Source organism: Crocodylus siamensis, chromosome 2, assembly GCF_052110815.1.
Source record: "Crocodylus siamensis isolate JL-2025a chromosome 2, ASM5211081v1, whole genome shotgun sequence".
Lineage (NCBI taxonomy): Eukaryota > Metazoa > Chordata > Crocodylia > Crocodylidae > Crocodylus > Crocodylus siamensis.
Window position 1 is genome coordinate 137,878,007 of NC_143396.1, and position 25,698 is coordinate 137,903,704.

Below are 25,698 nucleotides of genomic sequence, written 5' to 3' on the forward strand. Positions count from 1 at the left end.
GGAGTAGAATTAGGATCTGAGTTATTACTGTCAACTGCTTGAATTGCAAATGTTGAACTGTGAAGCTGAGGGTGTACAAAATGTTGCTGATCTATCAGATAGAGATGAGAAGTTGGTGGTGAGGTATTTTTTTCCTCATGGTACCAAGAAATGTTTCAGGTGCCTGGCTGGTCATTCTGGTTCATATGCTTTGTGTTAAACTGATCACCAGATTTGAGGTCAGGAAGGACTTTGCCTAGGGTTACTATATTTCCAGGTCCAAAAAAGAGGACACGTGTCATGGGGGAGCAGGGGGAATATGATGGGGGTGGTGACATGCTGGTGCCCTGCCCCTGCCCATTTGTTGCCCCTCACTGACAAGCCCCTCCCTGCCCTGCTTCTTCCTCTCACTTTGGACCCACTGACCCCAGCCCTGCCAGTGGCCCTCACTCCCAAACACCAGTACCCTGCCCCCCACCCCTTGCTGGTGCCCCTCACTCCCAATGCAGAGACCCTGCCCCACCAAGCCCTGCTGGCCAAGCAGCTCCCACGTTGCGCATGCACCCACTCTCTCTCTCTTTACCTTGCTGGAGCCCACATGAGGAGCATCTTTCTTGTAGCATCACCTGAGCATATTTTACCTAGCAAATTTACCTGGCAGGGCCCTTGTCTCTTTTGTTTTCTTTCTGTAGCACACTGTGGTTTTTGAGGCTCTAGTTTTTTTGTACCACCCATGGGATGGTGAGGATGTTTTGTGGCTGCGCAGCAGAATGCCCCGATAGATGTTCCTGTGGACCGTTTTGGACTAAATGTCTGTTATAACTGTCTGTGATTCCATTCCTCAACTATGATGGAGGACTACTGATCCTTTCCCTGTCCTGTGATCCTATGCCACATCCTTTTCTGCACTGTAGGTGAAATCCCAGCCATGCTGCAGTCAATGAGAATATTGACAATGACTTCATGGTTTCACATTTTCACCCTCTGTTTTTTGCAATGTTCATGAAAGATTTCCCTTTATAAGACAACATTGCAAAATTCATTGCATCATGGGGATTTTTAACTTTTGATGAAGCCAGCATTGACAAAATGAACCACGAAATAGATCTGGTGGCTGTCTTCCTCCCTTTGGGATTTTTTTCCCCATGTTGTCTTGCATCTTTGTGCTTAGGCAAATTAGACGAGAACAAATGGGCATGGACTGGCTGAAATTAAAAGAAGGTTTCTAACTCTCAAAGGTATTTTCTTTGGTAAGGGCCTTCCAATGGAAGTAGAATGAATGCAAAAAATGTCCTAGGTCTATGATGTAGCTTGCATGTCATGGGGATTATATGATGTGGTTATCTATACATAGTAGGACACTGGACTTAAACCACTGACAGATGTTCATTTAAAGCACAATGTGATCTAATCCCTGACTGCAACAGTGACATCTACATATACTGTACATGGCAGAAGGCACAATTTAAAGGTCCCAGCACTTGGGAACCTTTGAAAACCACTTGTGTAGCTAGGCTGCATGTGCAGCTTTTTGACATGCCTTGTGCATGGAGACCCTGGGCTCAGGGAGGGGTTCTCTGGTCCTGAGGTATCAGTCTGCTAGGACCTGTAAAAACTGTGTGTGAAGATCTTGTGCACAGTGACCCCAAGATCAGAGAGATGCTCCTTGATCTTGGGTTCATGGCACCTCCTCTTTCCCCCTGCCTCTAAGGATTGGTGGGGGAGGGACAGGGTCTGAAACTAGTTCTCCTTCCAGCGTGAATGGATAGGCTGTGCCCCAGACCCAGGGGCTGCCCCATGTTAGGTCCCAGCATTCAGCTGAGCATCAGCATCTGGCATGGGTCAATCCCACACCTGCTTGTTCATCATGTTCAACTTAAGGTGTGGTATAATGCACACAAAGATGTTACACATTCTATGTAAAATAACTTTGTGGCTGCTTTGCTGTATTATAACACTACAAATTGACTTGAACATGTGGCTGGGTTACACTTTAAGGTACAATTAACAGGTTAATCACATCTTAAATGTAACATGTGCCCAGGGCCCTACTGACCCAGGAGGTCTCTTCCCATCCTGTTCCTAAGATGTGAGGTGTGAGTGCATGTTACATGCTTAACCCTGTAGAATCTGATACACAACTATGTTCTTTTAACTGAGACACATGCTACATTAAATATTATTCCTCATAGTGTATTATGTGGATTTGAAAATGAGTGGAGGACCATGTTCTCTACCTGGCATCAGCAGAAGTTGTGCCTGTGGGATGAGGAAGAACGTACCCCTCAAAGCTTCTTTAGCCAGTCTGGTTGGGTGAGAGTTGATTGTTTTATAAACCAGTAATTAAACACAAAGAACCTGTTGCTTTGTGGAAGTAAAGCAAAAGAGAGAGAGAATTTCCTTTGCTTAGGTGAAGGCAGCACCTCAGTGCTTGGCCAATGTTTGAAAACTGTGCTTTAATCTAAATGGAACTAAAGAAAACAAAAGTTAGTGACCCTGATGAGTGTGGCACCAACTCAGATTTGTGAAAGAGGATTCCTTTTTCCTCAAGACATAGATTTCATAGACATTAGGGCTGGAAGGGACCTCGGGAGATCATTGAGTCCAACCCCCTGCCCAAAGGGCAGAAAGTCATCTGGGGTCATAGGATCCCAGCAAGATAAGCATCCAATTTACTCTTGAAGGTGTTCAATGTAGGCGCTTGAACCACCTCCGCTGGCAGACTGTTCCAGACCTTGGGGGCTCGGAGAGTAAAGAAATTTTTCCTTATGTCCAGCCTGAAACGGTCTTGCAGGAGTTTGTGACCGTTCGACCTCGTCATCCCTTGGGGCGCTCTGGTGAACAGACGTTCCCCCAGATCCTGGTGGTCACCCCTGATAAACTTATAGGTGGCCATCAGATCACCCCTGAGCCTGCGCTTTTCCAGGCTAAAGAGTCCCCTGGCTCTCAGCCTGTCATCGTAAGATCTGTTTTCCTGACCTCTGATCATGCGCGTGGCTCTCCTCTGGACTCTCTCAAGCTTCTCCACATCCTTTTTGAATTGTGGAGCCCAAAACTGGACGCAGTACTCCAGCTGCGGCCTCACTAAGGCTGAGTACAAGGGGAGAATGACGTCCCGGGATTTGCTCGAGAAGCATCTATGGATGCACACCAGCATTTTGGTCGCTTTACTAGCCGCAGCATCGCATTGGAGGCTCATGTTCATCTTGTGGTCAATGATGACCCCCAAGTCTTTTTCTTCTGTAGTGGTAACCAACGTAGCACTGCCGAACCTATAAGGATGCTGCAGGTTTTTCCTCCCAAGGTGGAGAACCTTGCATTTTTCGGTGTTAAACACCATGAGGTTCTCGTCTGCCCATTTGCTGAGCTTGTCCAGGTCAGCCTGGATCACCCGCCTATCTTCTGGCATGGATGTTTTGCCCCAAAGTTTGGTGTCATCGGCGAACTTGGCCAGTCCACTCCTAACTCCAATGTCCACATCGTTAATGAAGATGTTGAACAGTATGGGTCCCAGGACAGAGCCTTGAGGGACCCCACTGGTCACAAGGCACCATGATGAGTGACTGCCATCAATCACAACCCTCTGGGTCCGACCACGAAGCCAATTTCCCAGCCAGCGGATCGTGGTGGAGCCAAAGCCACAACCGGCCAGTTTGGCCAAGAGGTGATCATGGGATACCAGATCAAAAGCTTTTTTGAAGTCAAGATATATGACATCAATCTCTTCTCCCTTGTCCAGGTGATAGGTCACCTGGTCATAGAAGGAAATGAGATTGGTCAAACAAGACCTATCCGCAACAAACCCATGCTGGCTGTCCCTTAGAATGTTAGCCTGGGCCAGTCCCTCAAGGATGGCCTCCTTAATAAACTTTTCTAAGATCTTCCCCAGGATAGAAGTCAGGCTAATGGGCCTGTAGTTAGCCGGATCCACTCTCCTCCCTTTCTTGAAGATCGGCACCACATTGGCCTTCTTCCAGTCTTCAGGCACTACACCAGCGCGCCAGGAGTTTTCAAAGATCTGTGCCAGGGGCTGGGCTATGACGCTCGCCAGCTCCTTGAGTACCCTGGGGTGCAGATTGTCAGGGCCAGCTGACTTGAAGGTATCCAGCTTCTCAAGGTGTTCCTTCACGAGGTCAGCATTGATGGAGGGTAGGGGATCCCCCTCACCCAGATTTCCCTGTCCCATAGCAGGCATGGGCATCCCGTGTGACTGATGAAAGACTGACGCAAAGTACCTATTTAATAGGTTGGCTTTTTCCTGGGCGTCAGTTGTCAGTTGCCCCATCTGGTTTAGCAGGGGTCCAACATTGCCCTTGCTTTTCCTCTGGCTCCCCACATATCTGAAAAAGGACTTTTTGTTGTCCTTGATGCCTAAAGCTAGTTGGAGTTCAGTTGCAGCCTTGGCTTTCCTGGTTTGCTCCCTGCAGGACCGGACCAGCGCGGAGTAATCCTCCTTGGAGGTGAATCCCATCCTCCATCCTTTGTAGGCTTTCCTTTTTAGCCACAGTAGGTCCGCTAGGTCCCTGGAGAGCCAGGGGGGCTGCTGTGCCTTCTTGCTGCCTTTCCTCCGTGTTGGAATAGATTTAGCTTGTGCACTGAGGATCGCTTCCTTGAGAAGCAACCACTCTTCTTGAACTCCCAACTCCCTGGGGTCATGGTCCCTGAGGGCCTGACTGACTAGCCTCTTGAGCTTGTCAAAGTCGGCTTTTCTGAAGTCAAGGACTTCTGTGTTGCTGACTGACTTGCCAGCTTTACGGCGGATGGTGAAGGTGATCAGCTCGTGGTCGCTGTCACCCAACTTCCCATCAATCACTAGGTCGCCGATTAGGTCATCCCCCGTAGCCAGTACCAGGTCAAGCAGCGCTTTGCCTCTCGTTGGCCCATAGACTTCTTGAGTCAGGTAGAGGTCATCCACGCACGAGAGAAAGCTTTGCGCCCGCTCAGATTTAGCTGAGTGATCTTCCCACGAGATGTCCGGGTAATTGAAGTCACCCATGACAACCAAGGTCCTGGAGCAAGCGGCCTCAGTCAGTTCCTGGGCGAACTCCTGGTCAAGCTCAGGACTTTGAGTGGGAGGTCTGTAGTAGACTCCCACCGTTGTGTCCCCTGTGCCGAATTCCCCATGAATTTTTACCCAGAGGGTCTCTAGCTGTCCATGCCGGTTGCCAACATCAGCTTGCAGGGACATGTAGCTTTCCTTCACATAGAGAGCTACACCCCCGCCCCTTTTTTCAACACGATCCCTCCTGTACAGGTTATAGCCCTCTATCCCCGTGGTCCAGTCATGGGTGGAGTCCCACCAGGTCTCCGTTATCCCAATGACATCATATTTCTTTGCACTGAGCAGGAGAACGAGCTCGTCCTGCTTGTTGCCCAGGCTCCTGGCATTAGTGTACAGGCAGGCAAGTGTGCCCTTGGGGGCTCTTGCCTTGCCCACAGATTGTACCAGGGCTGGGGCAGGGGTGGGCTCCCTTAAGTGCCCCTTTAAGTGCCTTGGTCCGCTGGCTTTGCAAGGGCCGTTCAGCGGGCCAGCAGGGGCAGTAGTCCCCCCATCCCCCAGCGGGCTTAGTTTAAAGCCCAGTGGAGCAGGTCAGCCAGCCTGGCTGAGAAGAGCCTCCTCCCCAGGGGAGAGAGGTGGAGGCCATCTCTTCCCAGCAGCTCGCTGCGTCTCTCTCCAAAGAGCGGGCTGTGGTCATGGAAGCCAAAGCCTTCCCGATAACACCAGCGCCGCAGTCTTTGGTTCACTGCATGGATCCTCCTCTCCCTCCTCAGCCCATAGCCCGAGACTGGGAGGATCGACGAAAACACCACCTGAGCTCCCAGACCCCTAAGCCCCGCTCCCAACTCCCTGTAGCGCCTCATGACCTGGCTGGGGGTGCTCCGAGCCGTGTCATTGGTGCCCACATGAATCAGGAGCATGGGGTAGTGGCTGTATCCCTATTGATCTTTGCCCTTGGTTGAGGTGTTCTGTGCCTGTATGGGGTCAAAAGAAGGCAACACGTGTGACACTTCAAAATTTGATATAGTTTGATGAAGTTAGATTTTGCCTGGTGTGCATATTAGATTTTAAGTGTTATGAGCAGGGAACTGGGTTTTCCACTTCCTGTGGAAAAATGTAGATTTTTAGGGCTGTGCAAAGCTTCGGGTGCTGATTCAATTCGGAGAACATTCGGCCCAATTCGGTGGTCAAATCTCCGAATCTGAATCAAATCAGAAAACCAGTAAAAAGGTCTGAATTGATTTGAAGATTTCCAAATAGATTCAGAAAATATCCTGAGAGCTTCAGAGATTCAGGCAATCCCCGCTTGTCACCGCAGGGAGGTGGACCCAGACTCCCTGCCAGTAAGTAGAGGGCGAGGATGGGGTCTGGAGGACGGGGGAGGGGACCATGGGGGGACCCTCGCCAGACCCCATCCCCTGCCTGCTCCCTCAGCTCCCCTGAGCACCTCCCAACCCCTGCCCGCTGTTCCAGCCCCTCATGGCTGCCCCACCCACCCCAGCTCTTAAAAAATAATGCCCTGCTCTCATTGGCTGCTGCAGCAGCTGTCAGGGCTTCTGGGGGCTTGTGGCAGCAGGGATTGCCCCCCTGCCTAGCAGCAGCTGGTGAGTGCAGGGCTTTTTCTTTTTTTTAAAGAGCCAAGATGCTGGGGCTGGGAGAGCAGGCAGGGAATGGGGCCTGTTTAATTAGGAGATTCGGCTGATTCAGTGGCAGCCAAATCTTTGAATAAGATTTAGCCGAATCAATTTGGGACAGTGATTCAAATTACCAAATCGAATCACTGTCCCCCAAATCAGCCAAATGTAAATCCAAGGTGAATACTAGCCTCTTCACACAGGCCTACAGATTTTCCCCTTTAAAGGAGAAAACGTGGACTTTTCCTTTTGAAGCAGGAAACCACAGGTTTTCCCTTTTGCAAACAGCTATCTGCAGGCTGGCAGAGTTTCAGCCTGTAATGAGCTTCTTACAAAAAAGGTACAAAACCTTTCCTTTCTTCAGAGCCCTGTCCAGAGGAGGAGGTGTCTTCTCCACATGCACACAAAAGTTGCCCCCATGCAGTCAAATCACATTAGAAACTTTTCGGACTTGTCAACATGGGAAAGTTGCCAACATAAATAAGGGTGTGAAGACAGTGCAGTAAGATAAAGACCTATTAATTCAACACCCCCCAATCCCCACAATTCTCATCCTCCTTAAACCCAGCTCTGCCCAAGTCAGAGGAGCCAGCGTGAGTCTGGCAAGATGCTCTAGACCAATGAACCTGAGTCCCACAAAGCAGGGGATGACTGTGGTGGGCTGCCCACACGGGGGTGGCAGGAAGCGATCTCGAAGGCCCGGTGCCAAGGGCCATGAGGGCTCATGTGTCTGAGGCCTGCTCTGATCTGAAACCAGAGAGGAAAGATTTGCTCCAGGAAAAACCAGGATTGACTGAGGAAGCCAACACTCAGCTGCTTCAGAACCAGTTTGGAATGTGGATCAGGGGATGAGAACAGAGATGGGGACAGGGATTCAGCCCCCTCCCCAGCTTGGCCCAGCCCAGTCGAGCAGGACCTGCCGGGCCTCAGCTGATTTTGGGTGCCATCAGGGGAAGGTGCCTGCCTGGGGGATGCATGCAGCTGCCTCCTGCAGGCAGTTGTTTGGAGCAGCCTGAGGCTCAGCAGGGGATGGTGTGGCAAAGGGCATAGCCTTGTTTGGGGACAGCATAATGCCCCCATGCTGTTAGGCACTGAGCGGGACTGGACATAGCTGGCCATCACATGTGCCATTGGGAACTGGAAGGCGTCAGGGTAGCCCGCCCCTTGTCCCCACAGCGGCCAGGCTGGGGGTCCAAGTGGTGCAGTGGTGGGTTCCCTGGTTGCATGGGGCTGTGGCACCAAGACCACAGGATTGTGGAGCAGCTGCCAGGATTAAACTGTCTCTCCATGGGTCGAACTGGGCCAGGCCGGAGCGCCCCTGGATGTGCTTGATGGTGGAGGGATCCCACCAGCTTGTCCTGTGTTAGAAGGGAGAGCCTGATAGGGGCCCAGCTGCAGCGGGATTAGATGGTCATATTTATGCTACTCTGCTAGTCATCCTCATTTCCCTGTCCCCATCTTCCCCACCTGCCCCTTACATCTTGTAGGAAGCAGCCTTTTCTTCTTTCCTTTCTCCAAAGCAAGAAATAATGATTGGGGCAGTGGTAGGCTTCCAAATTGCTTTAAAATTGTAAATATATCAATAAAACATCATGTTCAACTGTTATCTATATATATAGTGATGTTTCATTTTAATCATGAAAGAATACGGATTTTGGGGTTTTGAATCAGATAATTTTGGATTTTTTATCATAGAGTTTAAGAAAACCAGGATCCCTGGTTATGAGGGGGAGAGCAAGGAGGCTCTTTCCCTTGCCCCTTGTACTGAGTGCATGAGCCATTTGTGGTTCAGTTCATGTGCTCACCCCTGCATACATTGTTTCCCAGGGAGACAGTTGAGCGGTCTGCTTGCCTGGTTCTCCTTTCCCTTTCCACAGGAGGAAATTTGGGAAGAGGCTAAACTTCCCTGGCATGCAGTCACTCCACAGGCACCTTTTGTGTCAAAGCAGTTCTCCATTGTCCCTGCTTTGAAGACTTCTGTCTGACTGAACCCAGCCCCTAGTGTTTTAGTTTATTATTGTGATGTTCTCTGAGAGATGGGTCCTTTGAGGACCCCCCTATAGGGTTTGGTATCAAAGGGCTTTGATCACTGGCTGTTTCATGCAAAACCAGTCAACTTAGCTTTGTGGTCCAGCTAGTGGGTAATGACCTAGTATATGTTATAAATGAGCATTGGATAAATGCAGTATCCTATAAATGGACTAAAAAAGAAGAAACATCTCCTATGTGTACTTGTGATAGATTAGGCATCCTGTAGGGTATTCTGAAAACTGGTGCCTCAGTCCACAAAGATAGCAGACAACAAACAAGTAACTCACAGAATGACATAAGGGAGTATAAGTACAGGCAGGTAAACCCTTTTCTGCCCTTTCATATGGTACAAACTAGTTTGACTACAGCAGTGGTTTCAAGCATTTTTTCATTTGTGGCCCCCTAAAAAATTTCAAATGGAGGTGCAGATCCCTTTGAATTGTAAGTGTAGGTATTCACATGCTTTTGATTGATCATGGTCATATTTTGTGGACTCCTTAGACAGCCTGCCAACCGCCAGGGATCTGCAGACCACATGTTGAAAACCCCTGGACTAATGTAACATCAATCTATCCCATGGTGGAGCTGACCTGCTGAGTGAAATATGATGGTGATGACATTTCCATTCTCTGATTCGTAGGGCTGCTTGTGCTGAGGCAATGAAACCCAAAAGCAATTTTTAGTAAATCACTGGAATTGCCAGGGCATAAAAATACTACTTTATGTAATTTCTTTTGTAGCATTGGGTACCTCGTAACCCAGAATACTGGAACATGTCTCCAATAACTATGTTGAATTCCAGGGTCTTAAAAATCACAAAGCATGCTGCAAACCTTTGGTTAATCTTTGCATTATCCCTAAAAGAAGGGAGTGGTACTATCATACTCAACCTACAAATGAATCTGAGGCACAAGAGAGATTAACTGCTGCATTTCCAAATGTTTCCCCTAATTTTTTCGTCATGCTCGATTTCCAAGGCTCAGTGAGCTATGCTTATTCCAAGGCTGCGCTGCATGTGAGCTAGGTTTCAGGAGCTGCTGGCTGCAGCACCCTACATTGAAGTAGGTGTAATGAACTACTTCAATAACAGGACTGGAAAAGGAATCAAGTTTTGTTCAAAACAAAATAGATCTAAATCCCTGTGTGTGTGTGGGGGTGTGTGTGTGTGTGTGTGGGTGTTCTTTTTTTTTTAACTGATGTCATTAACAACTGCGCTCTTGTCTTCCTCAGGTCTCCCAGAATCGGTGAACTTTCATTTTACAGGTATATAAACCATCCTTTCTTTGCTACAAGAGGCATGGTACTTTTCCTGCCTGTCCTTTATTTTACCTGCTCGTGCTTTTCCCTTCCTTTACTTCATGCACTTCTACAAGTCTTAAGGAGGAGTTTTAGAAAGATCTGAAATGTTTACTTTCTTATGCCACAAATAATGGATTAGAATATACTAAAGACACTGAGTTTTCGGTAGGGTCTAGGAGTAGTTTAATGGGTAACAGGAGTGCCCCTTTCCTGACCATTACCTCAAATCTTGAAGGCCTTATGCAGTTGAAAACCCTAGTCATGTGAATAAGGATGTAAAAGTTTTTGACACAGTAACTCAACAAATCACATTAGTAAGTTGATGTTCTATTTAGTATTTTCAACCCTTTTTAATGTGCTGGGAATGAAACATAGCCCATGTTCTTAAATGGAGCCTTTGTTCAGTGCAGACTCTAATAGAGGTATATAGGAAGTGTGCATATGTGCATGTATTCACCCACCCACCCAGTCAGCTGGGCTCTTCCCAGTGTACCGGTGCTGCCAGTGATTGATATGGGGCTCTAAGGTAAACATGTTTTCTCTTGAATTTTGGAGTCCTGTGCATAGACATGTTCCTAGACAGTGATGTAAGTGGAGAAGGGGTATGAGATTACTGCAGTCAGGCAATCACTGGGTAAAGGTGGGAAGCTATGCATGTGTTTTCAGATGCCTTTGCAATATGAATTATTTAAACTTTAGCAGTAAATGCAGTTGTGTGCTGATTTGCTTTCAGTGTCTGATGGAGAACGCGTAACCCCCGAGATGGCATTTACAATTCATTTGGACTCAGTGGGTCAGCAACCTCCTGTGTTCCAGACCACCGCTCCATTTCTGGAGGTCAGCCAGGGTGGCAAGGCCACTCTCGGTAAGGAGCAGAAAACAGGAACAAGCACTGAATTCTAGGTCAGGGTGACAGAAGGGACCAGCTGGTGGACCTTGGCCTGACATGCTAGGCTTATCACCCGTGAGTCTCACACAGGCAGCTGGGCAGATTTCTGGCCTGGACCCATCTCTCACCATTGTGGGAGGGATCTTGGCATGTATTGAAGCACCTGTATTAGGGACAAAGCAGAGCCCTTGGGAGCTATTCCACGACGTCATTATACACAAACTGTTTCACCCATTTTAAGAGTCTAATGTATTCCTCCTATGTATGGCCAGCCATGTTTATGGGCTTGTGTGTTGGAGGGATGCAATCACAACCCTGCCGCAGTCTTATCTTTACCTCCCTTTTGAATAAGTTGAGACCAGGGGTTTGTCTTGCTAGCGGTGCCTGTGTTCTGTTGAGCCCAGTGGCTAGGATTTTGACCAGACCTTCTGTTAGCTATGCAAATGGGTAGCCCCTCTGCCCCCATGCCACACCCCCCCTTCACATTTCATCTCCACCTCAGCGAGAGTCATAATTTATATCTGCCATGTAATACATTCAAACATATTGTAGAAGATAATAACTTGTGCAGCTCACTAAAAATACAGAACTTCCTACACTGCCGTATAGATAAACTGACTGCAGCCCTCTCATTTCCTGTATGCTTGATCTACTTGTACATTACCAGGAGTTCAGTGTCATCCTAGATGTCACTTGCTAAGCAGATTTCCAATAATACCTCCAATTTAACCTATGACATTGGCATCACCAAAGACTAATAATCTCCAAGCAGGCAGGCAAACATACACGTGTTCAAATCCATTAATTTCCTGATGTCTGCATGTGGCTTTCACAAGACCTATGAACAATTCACTGTATAGTAGATAACAGTTGTGACACCTAGCTGTCTGTCCTTCTTGTTCCTGTGCCAGGGGTACAGCTGAGAGTACATGATGCGGACACAGCTCCTGAAGATCTCTTCTTTGAGCTGGTAGAACCTCCTCGCCATGGGGTTCTACTCAAAAACCGCACCAGAGTTCATGACCACTTGAGAGCAGGTGAGTTGCACAGGTCTCTGAGTCAGAGGATGGATTACAGGGGGAACAAATAAGTCCAGCATATTTTCTCTATCTGTTTGTTTTTCTACATTTAATAAGCAGTTGAGCTAGAATGTTTATATAATAATAGAATTATAATCATATCTGTAATTTCCTTATATATTTTCACATATATAATACCAATTTAATATATATAAAAATTATGAAGGTAGAGGTATCTGATTTGCAGGCCATTGACACCTATTGGGGCAGTAAAGGCACAGGGCTCTACTGTTTCTTAACTTTGCCATGAGGAGGCAGTGCGGTCAGCACCATGTTCCAGCTCAGAAGCGGGCAATTATTTTAGGTGGAGGGCTGCTTACTGAGTTTTGGCAAGCTGTCGAGGGCCACATGGGTAGCTCCACCCCTTGACAGGTGCCCCGCCCCCTGCTTGCCATCTTAGGGTTGTTCGTGCCTGTATTTATGGGATGAAGTTCATCCCTGTGGAGACTTAAGCAATGCATAAGCTTTTTGCTGGCCTGCTGTACAGTATTTTGCCCCTGACTAATTTGGCCTGTAGTTTCACCCTAAGAGTCTGAATATTCCTAGGGCCTGATTGTAGTCTGAGGGTGTCTTCATAAGATGTGCAAAGGGCAGGAAAGTTAAAGGCACTTTTCTGTTGCTCTGATTTTTATTCTTCAGACAAATTAATTTGTTTCCTAAATGTGTTTATATAAATGTCACTCTTTGGATGGGTTAAAGTCCTTTGTGTACATGACTTTGTATTGTTGCAGATTGGTAAATCATTATAGTTTCATAGTTTCTAGGGTCGGAAGGGACCTGAGTAGATCATCTTAGGTTTGGGTAAGTTTAACCAATTGTTAGGGTGCTTAGAAATTCTTGCAAGACCATTTTTGTACTGTGTAAATCTGAATAAATAAATGAATTGGATGTTCTAGATGATGTTAGCATAATTCTATCACTGTCAATTGATCAAGATGCTGTTCAGAGGCTCAGTCTTATGGGCAGTTTGCCTTTAGAGGTTGCAGGTTTCAGCTCCTTATCAGAGACAAATTTGATTTACAAGAAAGCAGTACAAACAAAAAAGGGGGGGCAGTGCTGCTGTAAAGATCAGAGCTCTAAGCCTTTATATTAGACAAATGTCTAAGAAGCAGTTGGACAAGAAATGGGAAGGGCTGTTGGTCAAACACTCCTTGTTTTGTCTCAATGTTTTTATGAAGGTTATGGCTCCATCCCGTGCACGTAATAGCTCATTACTGAAATCCCCAATAGAATGGGAGACCACACACCTGTAACGAGTATATTAAACAACAGCTAAGCACATGCGTAAGTGCTTAACTGAGTCAGGGCCTTAGGCCTTTGAGCTGAATTGGTGCACTTGGCAGTGACTCATTATTTGTTTCACATTTCTTTCTGGGAAGGTGATACTTTCACTTACGAAGACATCACCCAAAATGCTTTGCAGTATGTCCACGATGGCTCATCTGCAGCAGAGGACAGCATGGAAATCTCTGTGACCGATGGCGTTACAACTGCAACTACTGTGCTGAGAGTGGAAGTATCATTGATGGACAGCAACAGTCCCCAGTTAGCTCCAGGCTGCTTGCTGACTGTCACAGTGGCTAGTAAAAGCTCTGTGACACTTTCTCGATCACACCTAGCTTACATTGTAAGTTTGTATCTATTCCTTCCTTGTCCAAATGAATTCTTAGTATTTAGTGTTCTCCCCTCTTGATAGGCTCTCAGCAACGTGCACTCCTGCACTTTCAGAACGTTGATTCTTGGCAACCACTTTAACTTTTTGCTGTGTTTTGACCACAGATGCCAAAAAAGGAATAATGAGCTCTTTCATCTTAGTAGGCTCTTTCATCTTAGTAGGTTTTTGAGGCTATCTGCCTGAAATAAAGGTGAACTTCAGAGCCAAAATAAAAATTGAGTTAATCCCAGATTTATGCACAAAACATCCCTGCTAACTAAACATGTGGGTTTGCTCAGCAATAATCCTTTTAAAACTTTTTGACAGACTCTTTCTGGCTCAATATGTCTTTTTCCCCTCAAACCAGAATGCAGCATTATGTGATATCATGTGAAAATACTATGGTTTGCTGACTACGGCCAGCTGAGATTTTCCTCACAGGAGGTGTCATGTGAAATACCAGATTTCTTAGTAGCAATGCATTTAATAGCAAATTCTTTCCTGGACTGAGGAGGAGACAGAATATGAACAACATGCAGCACTCATTAGACATGTCACTCAATGCTCTGCTAGAATGCAGTCATATATTGAAGTGATGAGGTAGTTTAAGAAAACAGATGAAAATTATTTTTATTGGTTTTAATTTACATGAATGTACACACTCGATGACTTCAAGTGTGCTTAGATCTGAAACTTAGTGCATAAACTTAGGATGAACTCAATTTTCATTTTGGATCTGTAGTCCGAGCTTTCACATCCCTGTTTTGTTAGTGGTCAGATCACAGCTTCTGGTGTCCCGTGAGGGTAACATTCACCCATATTCAGAATGCTGGTTCCAATGCCTTTGTGTCATGGCATCCCCATTGAAGCAGGTATGTGGTGCATAGGCATCATGTTCTGCACAGGAATGTGCTTCACCTGTGACATTTTGTAAGCTATTTTCTAAGTGCCAAAAGTTAGAGAACCAGTATTGTAGTAACTGACACTGGATATAGAGGCTCCTGTGCTTAACTTAACTTTCTTTACAAGAAGAGCTTATTTCCCTTTCAGTCTGGGGATAACCTGTACTGGCATAATCACTTTTATGGCAGTATTACTGCATCCACACTTAGGGGTTAATTACACTTCTATGTAATTACCTTTCTACTGTAGGCAGAGCTCATGCCTAATATTTAGGTGCATTTATAAATACTACCCAGCAATCTTCTTATGGTCCATTAGTGTTTTAATAGACCAAGTTCAGGGCTTTATTTAAATTGTAAAATTAGCTTTAGATAGAAACATAAAGCTGTCAGAGTTATAAAGGTGTCAGAGCTGGGGAGCAGTGTTTCTGCACCACTTTCTAAAAAGTTGTTGTCTTGGACGCTCTTGGGTTTGCAGCATAGGTCCCAGGCTGGCTGAGGCAGGCACTGTATGTGGTGCAAGCTGACCAATGCTTGCAGCCTGGCTGCTGCTCCAGCTGGACTGTATACTACATGCAGCACTTGTTCCAGCCACTCTGGATCTGCACTGCACCAGTGCAGGTCCCAGACCAGCTGGAGTGGCCACTGGATCAGGTATACTGGGGGAGGGAGAAAGGGAAAGCTTTATGCCTCATCCAGCCCATGGGGCTAGAGGAATTTGACACCCCTGCCCTAATGTATTAGAGTCTTATTGAGCCAATGTTATGTCTTGCAGAAATTATGACTCTGTGTAAGTAAATGAATTAGTTATATTGAATTATTAGACCACTGAAATTTGAATGGTGCTCATCTAACATTAAAATGGTCCCTGAGGAGTCTTTTTTGCCTCTTAACAGCTGAAAGAGCTCTACTTTTAAAGTACTAACCAGTTAGATACTTGGATAAACTCCTGGAATTCATAGCTATTGTACTTCATAGTCCACAAAGGCAGCCAGTGTCAAGATCACTCCTGTGCCCATACTGCTTCATTTCTAGACTCCCATTTTGACTTGCATTGCAAGCAACTCAGGTACCCAAGTCCCATTTTTACAAGTCATTTAGGGCCATTTTATGTAAGTAGTTAGGCACCTAAAGATAGATTCTTCAGTAGGCTATGTACCTCACTTGCATTGACTCAGGCCAGTGGTCATTGACATATATGGACTCTCAAGGCACCCTTTACTGGACTCAAGGCACCCCTCCACAACATTTGTGAATTGAGTGGCACCCAATTTTAAAAACAAATTTATATATTACAGTGCTTACCTCGTTATACAGGGACTGGGTAATAGGAGTGGGGAGTTGTCCATGTAAGGACAAGCCTGAGCCTGGCTTATCTGCTTATCTCTTCACATCTCATGCTACGCCTGAGAATTGCTGGCTTAGGCATTTATGTAAATCTCACTTAAGTACCTCCCTTCATTTTTAGATACCTAAAAATCTGTGTAAGCTTTTAGATTTAATGAAAAGTTCATGAAATTTCAGCTACTAAGAGTGACTTTTAAAAATGGGAGCTTGGTACTTTTGAAGAAGTTCCCTCATGTCTGTACAATTCTTTAATGTAAAATGGGATCCATAGTTTTACTGGAGATAGGAAGGATAGAAGACAGCAGTTGTAACTGCATTTTATAGGACGTTCTGGGTAGGAGCGATCCTGCCTCAGGCAGGAGGTTGGAGTAGATGATCTCTGAAGGTCTCTTCCAGCCCTGCTTCTCTATGATTCTGTGATAACTGGTGGGTTGTTCTTCATCTCACAGTCTTAGGCAGAAGGCGGCAAAACTGTCCTAAGGTAGTTTTGGTTGAGAGAAACGTACAGCGGAAGCCCTCAGGGATGTGTTTGTCAGGAAGGCAGTAAGTAGTATGAGTTTGGAAAAAAGGAAGAGGTTGTAGTAGAGAGAGTGGAATTATTGGCGGGTCTGTGGAGGACCCATCCATGGGAGTCCCCTTCCATGTATTAGATAACATGGTGAAAGTTGATAGCTTTACAATATTCTTTTTGAGGTTCTGGCAAGCCTAGAAATGTGGGTCTTTGCTCCCTTGATTTACAAGACAGTTAACCCGCTTCTTCAGCTGAGGATTTCACTCGCTGCCCCCTTTTTTCCTTGGGTTGAGTGAATACTTTCTGCATTCCTGGAAATGGTAGCCTTTATAGCTTTTTATTTCACAGTAGTGTGCCAAAACCTGCACATTCACCAATATTGATTCAGACTCCCCAAATGGTGTGACTGGTTAAGAAGCCATGTTTTCCTTGCCTTCTGGTTTCTGAATGCACTTGGATCATGATTTCAGGCTTTTCTCTAACATCATGAGGGCTAGAAATATTTTTTAAAATTAAAGCTGAAATGCTCATATGACTACAGGAGCCTCAGCTGTAAGAGGAATATGGTGGGAAATGTTGACACTGGTCTGGTGTCACATACAGGACATAACTGCAAATCTGATTCATCTCAGGCCCCTGGGAATGAGGTTCCAGCATGGTAGTAGATTTTACTTCTGTTATATGGATAGATTGCTACACATTGCATTGAGAAATTTATATTAGGGTAATTTTTAGACATTTCATTGATTATACTATTAGAAAATCATTTTTGAAAAGGCCCAGAATGCAGGAAGGAATGGAGTATAGACACCATTGTAATGCATTACAAAAAATAACAGATGCCATTGGTTTACAATTCTTTTCGTGGTGATGACATCAGAAAGTTCATACCTGGTGTCTGTGATTTTTTTTGACACGTGTTTTATAGATATAGAAAGAAAGCTATGAATATACATAATGTGGGTCTGTGTGCTAGCCCCTGCTTGTCTCTCACATTTTAGTCAGGGAGACTACACTTACCAGTAAAGCAAAGATTTGACTATGTATGTTCAGAGTAAGATGGCTCAGAACTTGAATCTTACAGTATGTTTTCTTCCCAGAAGTGTTAAATAAAGATGCAGATTTGGATACAGCATCATGTAATTGGAGACAATTAATTTAATTTAAATGGGCCAAATCCAGCTCTTTGCTTCACCAGTGTAAGTCCAGAAGCAGTCCATTAACTTTAATACAGTTGTTCCACATTTACACTGGTGTAACTAAGAGCTGAATTACAATCTTTGTATATTTTCTGTGACACACATCAGTATATTTCATCTCAGTTATCTGTGACCAGCCACTAGGTATTAAAGGTAGGAGAAATTCTACTTGGAATTTCATGTGATTTGAAAATAAAATATACAAGACTTATATCTGAGTGAGCATATATGTGTGGTAGAGAGATAAAGCGTGCCTTTTAGTTATGTGAAAATGAATACACACTCTGCATTAAATTCCAAAGCAGTCAGCATTACTCAATGAAGCTTGGTCAGCTTTCACCATCTTTAGATATGTCACCATCTGCCTTATTTTCTTCCATGCCCAATGTAGGGAAACAAAAGCTAATTTTGCTGTTTGGTTTATTTTTCATGTTAGGATAATAATTCTCCTGACTCAGAGATCACAATTCAATTAATATCTCTGCCTATGTATGGCACCCTTTTACGGGCCTCTGGATTGTATAATGGGGAGCTTGCAGAGGTTTATAATTTCACAATGGAAGATATCAACAATCAGAAGATCAGGTAACAAGCTCATTTTTTTACCAGACCACCTTTTTATTGGGCACATTCAGGCTGTCTGCGCCATCTGCAGGGAGTGTGTGATATTAATATTGGGACATGCAGTGTTTATAATCTAATACCAGGGTTGCCACTCCTAATTATATGGTTGTATCTTATAATATTAAAAATGGCAGTGAATATGTATATCAAATTGGGGTCTTTTATGCTTACAAAATGCAAGTTAACTTGCACTGCTTCAAAATCACTATATATTTTTGTTGACATGCTGGTTTTTTAGTTAGTATCAAAACTAATGACATAAAAGAATAGCTTTTCTTGAAACAACTCCAACCTATGGATAGATCCAGGATTGGGAGTGAGGGGGTTGTGTGCCGCCACACCTGTTTGGTTGTGCAGTGCTCATGTGCTGAGCTCTCTGAGCTCACCAGCTGATCAGCACAAGGCCTGTCAGGCTCTATAAGAGCTCTCTGTGCAAGTGGAGCTCTGGTGGGACCTTTGTTAACCATCCAGTGACAGAGAGCTTAATGTGTGTAGCTCTATGCTGATCAGCTGGAGAGCTCACTGCTTGTGGATCTCTGGCAGTACATGTGCTGATGAGCCTGAGGTCACTGGGTATGTGAGGCACAGCTGAGGGGATGATGTGACCTCACCCACCACACTTTTCTGGATCCGCCTCTGCTCCAGCCATAAAGCATGTGCGGCATCAGATTCCCGCCTCTCCTGTGCTCTGCTGATAATGTCTCAATGATAATATCCAGCAGAATGCTCCAGCAGAAAATGTTTCTGATTGTCCATGCTGAGTACCTGGTGTAACACATAGTGGTGACTTCTTTTCTGGATTTTCTTTCCAGTTAGGGTACAAGGTCACCCTGTCATTGGGTTGTTAATAGAAGGAGCCAGAGCCTCCTTCTGTTATATGATATAAAACTATGACCCAAACGTAGCCTCATCCTCATGGCAGTGTGTGTGTAAATACATACACAAAACACAGCTGCAAGAGTGACACATGAGGGAACAAAACCATCAGAGCATCTGTGGAATAATGTTGTCACAGTGAAGGTTGAATGTGAATACCTTTCAAGAACATAAATAAGTCACTGCATAAAAAAGTCTTAGTGGAATGTTCCAAAGCACTCAACATGAGTCTAATTCTCTTTGTGCTGAGGTTGATGGGAGTTTCCCTTTTGACTTCAGTGAGAAGCAAAGTTTGGCCACTGCTGAATATGTTTGGAAATCCTCCTTCATATTTTTATTGTCCATATGGCCCAGGGACAGCTGTTCAGAAGAAAAGAAAATGTTATGATACTTCTCACAAGAATAGAGTAGTATTGCTCTTAGGACAATACTGTAATTGTTCAGTAATCTCCACCTGCCATTCATACACTGCTGCTCAATTCCCCAAGAGTTGGGGAATCAGAACATGATTGCCCGTTAGCATTAAGATGTGTGATGTGACAAAATTTATGGATGTTTCTTCCAACCATTGCTCTCAGGCCAGCCTTTTTCTGGTCAGTACTACTTACACAATGAAATGGGGAGAGAAAGAGCTCATTCTGAATGAGTAAGTGGGAGAGTTAAAAAAAACCAAAAAACCCCTGAAACAATGCCTCACTGAAAAGAGGGATATTCCAATCTAGTGTTTAAATATAATAGGTGACTCAGTTCTATTTTTGACATTCACAGATACACAACTGCATTTGAGACCAGTGATCAGCCAGTCACTGATATTTTCTACTTTTCTGTCTTCGATGCTGACAACAATCAGCTTGACAGCCAGAAGTTTACCATCACCATCACACCTGTTCATAACAGACCATCGGTCATTGCTTTTGCTGATCATATTACTGTAAGTAATAGGTTTCAGTGCTTAAAATGGCAATGAGAACTTGCTTGATCTAAACCCCTGAACAGTAAGTTTCCTGGATTCAGTACACTGTGGTGAACTACCATCTAGTAGTATGGATGTGTCTTCCACATGCAAAGCATTAGTACATTTTTTGATGACCAGAGGAAATGGAGGGTGCTCTTGTGTCCCTGAACCTCCTGTCTTCATTTACACTGTAACCAGTGGTCCCAGCTTGTCAGCTGAAGAAGATCAGTATAACTCCACTGGTGCCAACAGAGCTAGGCTGACTAATCAAAGTTGAGGAGTTGTCCAGCTTTTTCACTAGGGCTAGTGCTGGATGAATATGAAAACATCTGGAGGTTTGGATCAACATACAGCATTCCAAAATGCTTATCTGAACCGTTTGATGTAGCCTACCTCCCTTCCCAACTTTCCACTCCCTTTTTTCCACTATCAAAAACTTCTCACTCAACAAAGATGCAGCTTGTCACTCCTCCCACCAGGTCACTGTGATGTGCCAGAATACTCTCTGCTGCTCATTTCACTCTGTTACATTGATGCTAGCTCAATAGCATGGGGCAGCTGGTAGGGGCAGGTAAGCCTTCACCTTCCCCAATTTTCTATTTGGTTTGTTTTATATTCCAGGGGTAGGGAGATGGAGCAGGGGCGATGCATAGGGGGTGCACGCGGTTGCATGTGCACCCCCTGCAAAAAGGCACTGCCTGCCCCCTGCTGCCGACAGTGCCGGCAGCGTTTGTGGGAGCTCCACACTTACCGCCACTGCCATGCTCCCACTGCTGCCAGCGCAGCCGTGCCCCCCAGCTGCCAGGGACATGCGTCGTTCATGAGATGGAGTGTGTGGCAGAGCAGTAAAAACCCTTTGCTATTGATTCAGAGGCATGAGTACAGACCTCACTCTAGACTTATACTAAAGACTGCCCCTAGTTAACCCAGCTGTAAATGGGCACCCAGCTGCACGAGTTTGGAGGGTCAAAGGAGCCTGGTTGTGATTCTTGCCATATTACCTCCAGGAGTGCTGTTGCCTACAGAAGCTTCCATGCCTTAACCACAATAGCATCATGACCTGTTTGAATTGGGCAGACCTTGAACTTGTTTGGTTGGCACTTTTTAGTGTCACTGGGAATGTCAGGAATTACTTCTCTACCTGCTTCATTAGAGACTGATAGCAATTGTATGCTAGTGGACTCATGCAGAAATAGGCAAAAGGTTAAACTTAAGCTGCCAGTGTCATGAATTATCTCTTCCCCTACCCTGAGTGTTTGATCCATTCAGCAATGAATGTGGAACTTGCCTTTGTTTCTAAAGCACATGTGTTTTATTTCCCTTTTCCTGGTTTTCAGGTTGATGAGGGAGGGAGGGTCCCGTTGTCCATTCACCAACTCCTAGCCACTGACTACGATACAGCCATGGAAGAGCTAGTGGTTACAATAATCACTCTACCCATATATGGGTGCATTGAAAACACAAAGACAGGTAAATTGTACATTTTCCCTTTCTTTTGATCAGGAAATAGGAACACAGAAGTGGGGTTGGGGATTTCATCAAGGAGCTAACATGATCAGCTGCAGCTGTGTCAGAGAAAGGTTTTAAGAGGCAGATAACATGCCCCCAGAGAAATTTTCCTGCTTACCCTTATTAGTAAGGGGCTGGCTCATGCTCTGGACCAGGAGCCTTTACAAAGTTGTTGTTTAATATTTAATGATTACTCTCATAACTCAGGCTGTTCTTGTTGTCCATAGCAACCCTTTCTTGAATCCATCTAATAAGTGTTGCATGAACTTTAAAAGCTAGCTAAGCTGTGGAAGAGCTTAGCTGGAGGAATTTGGTGTATAATTATATCACCTCAGAGTTATGAGGTGTCCCATCCATTATCCATGGGTGTTCCTCATTAGGACTTGTGCCTTCATGCACTGTAGGTGCTCATAACAGGATGACTTCATTTCATATTATTTTGCCTATAGCAACCCTTTCCATTACACTGTTAGTTGTTCGGCTGTTCCCCTGCATCCCAGGTTGGCTATTTTTCAGTGGCACCATGAGTGTGTGCCCCCAGTTCTTAAGTCATTACTCCAGACCAGATCTTTCTCTATTGTGGTAAAAACAGCATAGGAGCAGGAAGCTCTGTGAGTCTCCCTGACACAGTTTCCACTGAATTCTTCTGTGTGAGGGGCAGAGGCAGGTATTCTCTGTACCAGAGAGCCCAGTGGTTTTGCCCACTAGTTACAGGTCTCTTTAAATCTGTGTTTAACTCAGGAATCAAGTGACTGCAACCTTCTCATGCAGGTTGTGTGCTGCCCACCTGGCTTCTCCCAGAACCTACCAGTACCATTTCTTTGCACTGAGCTGCCAAAGACTCCCCAGACAGCATCTGCTGTTGGAAACCCTGTGTGAGGTGCATTTCCCAGCAACAAGCAACCTCTCTAGAGAGATTAATACAGTCCATATCTGCATTACGTTTTTATGCTGTTTCTACCATGGACATGGGGAGAAGATAATGAGAGATAATGTCATTGAGGTCATGAGGCAGGAGCATATCTACATAAAGTCCCCAGTGCATGTACAGGTTACAAATAGTATCCAGCCCTTAGCTTTTGCAACAAGGCCTCAGGACAAGCACTCTTAGAAGAGCTTTCCTTGTCAGAATCCCTTCCCCACTGCATCTTAGTTCACAACTCTGTTTTATGACCAGAGCAATGGGGAAAGCCTAGACCCTTTCATTTCTAGGGACTGTTCCTTTCACTGCTTCTGTATCATCAGTAAAACTTCAGTGATGGTGGGATTTGGTTCCACCATGGAAACTGTAATTGTGGCAGGACATTTTATAATTATTGGTGGTCCCAGGATTAGACCTAGGGGCTAGAGAAGTTGAACTGTAAATCACTCAGCTGCTGTGATGTTTTGTTCTGTGGGGTTTTTTTCTTTCTAACATAATAGGCTGGAGGTTGCTCAGAGTGTAGACCCAAGAAAAGATACTGGGATAATTGTAGCCACCACACCAAGTCAGGCTGTCACACAGCACTGCACATGAAGCACCTTAGGCACCATTTTAAATGATACCACACAGTTACCACAGTTATTTTATGTTCTTAGCACAGGGAACAAATTATGCTCTGTAGAGTACCACTATGTGGTAAGTTCTGGCAAACGGTTTGGTTTATAACAGCAGCCCCCTTACTAGCTCTGAGCCATGCAGACTGTTATGCAGTACCCTGCATCCTTATTCTTTGTGTCTTGTGAAAGAGCAAACATAAGCTTGTATTTCAAAAAGACTAATCTCTGATCAGTCTTTAATAGACAATTTGCTTGGCAGCCAAACTGTTTCAACAAGGGTGATTGAGGCTGGAGGTTGTGCTGTGGAAAGATGGTGAATTAGTGATTATCACTTTAGACAGGCCTAATAAAAGGGGACAGGAACCAGATGACCTTGTAATTAAAAGGACACTATTCCTTTCTGCAGCAGAAGCTGCTTTCGGGGTGGGTCTCTAAATGTATTAATAGTAAATTACAGAAAGGAAACCTTGGGAGTGCCATGACTTCCCATTATTTTCTTAATTTTTAAAAAAATATATCAATGAAACAACTGTCCTATCACAGACGGTGCTTTGTTTACAGGTGCTATTTTTGGCCCTGGGGGCACAGCAGACTCAGGTGCCTCATTCCCCATTCAAGATGTGCTAGAGAACCATGTGTACTACTTTCAGAGCATCCATGAAAGTGTAGAGCCAACACATGACCTCTTCCGCTTCTCTGTGAGCAGCAGCTCCCTCCTGCCTGAGACATGGAGCATCAACATCACCATTCAGGTAGACAGATTCTGAGGAATGACAAAAACCTCCCCCCAGAGCGGGTGGCTTCTGCACTAACCCTAGGCCAGATTGAGACCCATTCTGAATGGCCACAGAGGCAAATAAGTAGGTAGAAGGTGCCCCTTACTCTCTCTTGTTCACCATCCCGACCCCAGGAATGCAGCTTACCTCCTCTCATGCATGAGGGGACACAGTGGATGGGAAGAAAGCAGCCTTGTGAGACACTAGCAAAACACCCTCCAGTGTAGATAAGCTTCGAAGAGCTGTGGGACAAAATGTACCCAGATGGCCAGCATAGAGGATGTTTCTCCTGGAGCACAGGAGAACTGGGAATGAGACTGAAACTGTGAGAAGCAACCCAGTCCCTGCCTCACTGCTGAGGCACAAATTGGCATTGCTACCCCTTTCTCAGGTCTCATGGCTGAGGTATTGATTGGCAAAGTTTTCCCTCCATCTCAGTGTGCAGATTATTAGCCAATATTTCAGAGACTATGTATAACAAGGGTGTCAAACCTAGGGCATCTGGCCTGGATCCAGCCTGCAGCTCTCCATGATCCAGCCCATGGGTCTCAGATCAACCCCATGCTTCATATGAAGTGTGTGGAGCTAATCTGGTGCATGGCTGGACTTGGCACTACAGGCACTGCACACAGCACAAGGGGTCAGTCCAGGATGTGTGTTGCACATGGTACCCATGTCAGACCCATGCTTGAGTGCTAGCTCCAGGCTGGTCTGGATCAGGCCCCAGGCCATCCATGCATCCTGAAGCCAGCCAGTAGGGCCAGTCTAGCGAAGCATTGCATTCTGTCCCCCTTTGATCTGTACAGCCTGCATAGCCAGTCCAGCCCTGCATGCTGCATGTAGCTTGGCTCAGCCCTGCTCTGAGGCTTGCGCTGCATGTGGCACAGGGAGCCAATATGGGGTGTGTGCTGTATGCAGTGCCCTGTCAGACTGGCCCTGTGCAATAGTTCCAGCATGCAAAGACAGCCTGGGAGTTGATCCAGATTGGCCCTGGAGCCAGTGGCTAGAGCCAGTCCAGGGCAGACCTTTTATGCTGCATGCAATGCCTGGTGCAGCCTTCACACTTAATGTAGTGCAAACCCCAGAGCAGGACTGGCATGAGCTGCATGTAGTGTGGAGGGTTGGACTTGGCCCCAGGGGTTGGAAGCTGGCATGCAGTCCTGGGGGCTGGCATGGGGCACACACTGCATGCAGTGTCCCACTGGCCCAGCCCTCTGTGCTGGTTCTGGTGTGTAGTCCCAATCCAGCCTGCAGACCAGTCCAGCTTGACACCCCTGATTTACCAACACCACGTGCTTAAAACTTTTAACAGTAATATCAGTTGAGTGTGCAGATTTCCAGTTGGAGCAATTTCCTTTTGACTTTGTCCTCAGGGCAATTTTTGCCTGTCTGGCAAGTGTCTCTTCTCCGGTGTGACTGTCAGTCTTTGTGTTTTTGTAGCGACAGAATGATGAGCCCCCAAAGATGGTGCTGGAACCTGTGAGAATGCGTGAGAGCTTGGGAGTGGTAATCAGCAATGCTTCCCTGAGCCTGCAGGACTTGGACACGCCAGATAATGAACTTGTTTTTGTTGTTACCCAAAAGCCCAGGCACGGTAAGATATAGCACTTTTGGAATAGCTGTTGCTTTAAGAGAGAGGCCTGATGTGTCCCTGTCACCTGCTTTTGTTCAGTGCTTGGATCTCTGGCAAAAGCAAGGGGGATTTGACCATCCATGACATGCCAGTTGCTAAGAGTGGTCAGATTCCTTCAGAGGAGGAGATAGTGTCTGTTGTGAGGGGAAGGAGGAGCAATGTTGCAACCCATCTCTCTCAGAACACTTTGTTCCATAGCCCTACAGCTACAGAAAATCACTGGGATGCTCACTCCTTCATGGTGTGAAGCTGCAGAAGCCTCA

The 25,698-nt window shown here is 45.6% G+C and overlaps 1 protein-coding gene across 2 annotated transcripts in view; it reads left to right on the forward strand.

Moving 5' to 3' along the window:
• FRAS1 (Fraser extracellular matrix complex subunit 1) overlaps positions 1–25,698 on the forward strand; it is a 362,104-nt gene that overhangs the window by 265,815 nt on the left and 70,591 nt on the right. For both annotated transcript variants that reach the window (XM_090036905.1, XM_090036906.1), the window contains 9 exons: positions 9,874–9,906; positions 10,676–10,807; positions 11,743–11,868; positions 13,290–13,537; positions 17,960–18,108; positions 19,792–19,954; positions 21,316–21,448; positions 23,588–23,778; positions 25,243–25,396. In XM_090036905.1, coding sequence (XP_089893031.1) covers positions 9,874–9,906; positions 10,676–10,807; positions 11,743–11,868; positions 13,290–13,537; positions 17,960–18,108; positions 19,792–19,954; positions 21,316–21,448; positions 23,588–23,778; positions 25,243–25,396 — 1,329 coding nt within the window. The remainder of the gene's footprint in view (positions 1–9,873; positions 9,907–10,675; positions 10,808–11,742; positions 11,869–13,289; positions 13,538–17,959; positions 18,109–19,791; positions 19,955–21,315; positions 21,449–23,587; positions 23,779–25,242; positions 25,397–25,698) is intronic.